This window comes from Octopus bimaculoides, chromosome 17 (assembly GCF_001194135.2).
Source record: "Octopus bimaculoides isolate UCB-OBI-ISO-001 chromosome 17, ASM119413v2, whole genome shotgun sequence".
Lineage (NCBI taxonomy): Eukaryota > Metazoa > Mollusca > Cephalopoda > Octopoda > Octopodidae > Octopus > Octopus bimaculoides.
Window position 1 is genome coordinate 50,713,037 of NC_068997.1, and position 1,307 is coordinate 50,714,343.

General features: G+C 38.1%; 1 protein-coding gene across 2 annotated transcripts in view; it reads right to left on the reverse strand.

Moving 5' to 3' along the window:
- Positions 1 to 1,307, reverse strand: part of LOC106874797 (uncharacterized) — an 18,279-nt gene that overhangs the window by 2,395 nt on the left and 14,577 nt on the right. For both annotated transcript variants that reach the window (XM_014922653.2, XM_052973980.1), the window contains exon 7: positions 558 to 652. In XM_014922653.2, the coding sequence (XP_014778139.1) occupies positions 558 to 652 (95 nt within the window). The remainder of the gene's footprint in view (positions 1 to 557; positions 653 to 1,307) is intronic.

Below are 1,307 nucleotides of genomic sequence, written 5' to 3' on the forward strand. Positions count from 1 at the left end.
ATATATATATATGATGGGCTTCTTTTAGTTTCCATCTACCAAATCCACTTAAAAGGCTTTGGTCGGCCCGAGGCTATAATAGAAGACACTTGCCCAAGGTACCACGCAGCTGGACTGAACCCAGAACCATGTGGTTGGTAAGCAAGCTATTTACCACACAGCCACACCTGTACCTAGTCTATATTTTTGAGATGAGGAATTATGTACATTATTTACAATGGACGGATTGATGTCCTTGCAGATCATCAATATTTATGTATCAGCTTCCATATACTCACATATACACATACAAACACATATACACACACAAATACATACACGCACATATATATGCACACACATATACATACACACGTGACGGGCTTCTTTCAGTGTCCTTCTACCAAATCCACTCACGAGGCTTTGATCAGCCCAAAGCTAGAGAAGAAGACATTTGCCTAAGGTGCCTTGCAGTGCGACTGAACCTGGAACAATGTGGTTGGGAAGAAAGCTCCTTACCACACAACCATGCATGCAAAAAAGAAAAAAAAAAACCCAAAAGGTTGAGAAATACTTACTAAAAATAATGGTAAGCTATGCAGTAGTAGAGACTCAGGAAAAACATCAGAATCACGGACATTATAATGTATGCTGCTGTTCCAATGGAGGCCCCCTGCAGAGAATAAAAGATCTCTTTTGAATGAAATTTTAAGACAATGCATGAGAAAACATACTTAAATATTTCTTTTTAGGAACAGTGAATCTCGAAGCACACAAAGAATGTAAATAATAGCATGTAAATATTGAATTGAAAAAATCCTTTTGGGCAGAAACCGACAACTTTTTCTATCCCAAACGGTTTTCCATCCAAATATTTACATACTATTTATAGCTTTATGCGTGATTTGAGATCCACTGTTCCAAAAAGAGAGCTATTTGCTGTTCTTTTGAAAGTTTATAAATTGCTTTTTACATCAACAATGTACTTCACCCTTTAGTGTTCAGATTATCCTGTCGACTGCAATGCTTGTCTATTCACATAGTTTTGAGTTAGTCATGCATTATCCAGTAGGTCTGAATTTTGGATTATGGGATTGTTTGCTTTCCATATTTCCATATTTACGGTGGATATGGAAGAAAAGATTTGCCAATGTTCTGCGCCGTGAGGACCAAAGACTCGAGGTATTTCGTGTTGCAAGACAGTGTAGGAGAGAGAATAGTAATGTTGTAGGAGAGAAATGTGTTCGCATGGATGACGGTACGCTTGCACTAAATGAGGCTGCAAAGAAAGAGGTCTGGAGATGCCACTACGATAGATTGCTTAATAA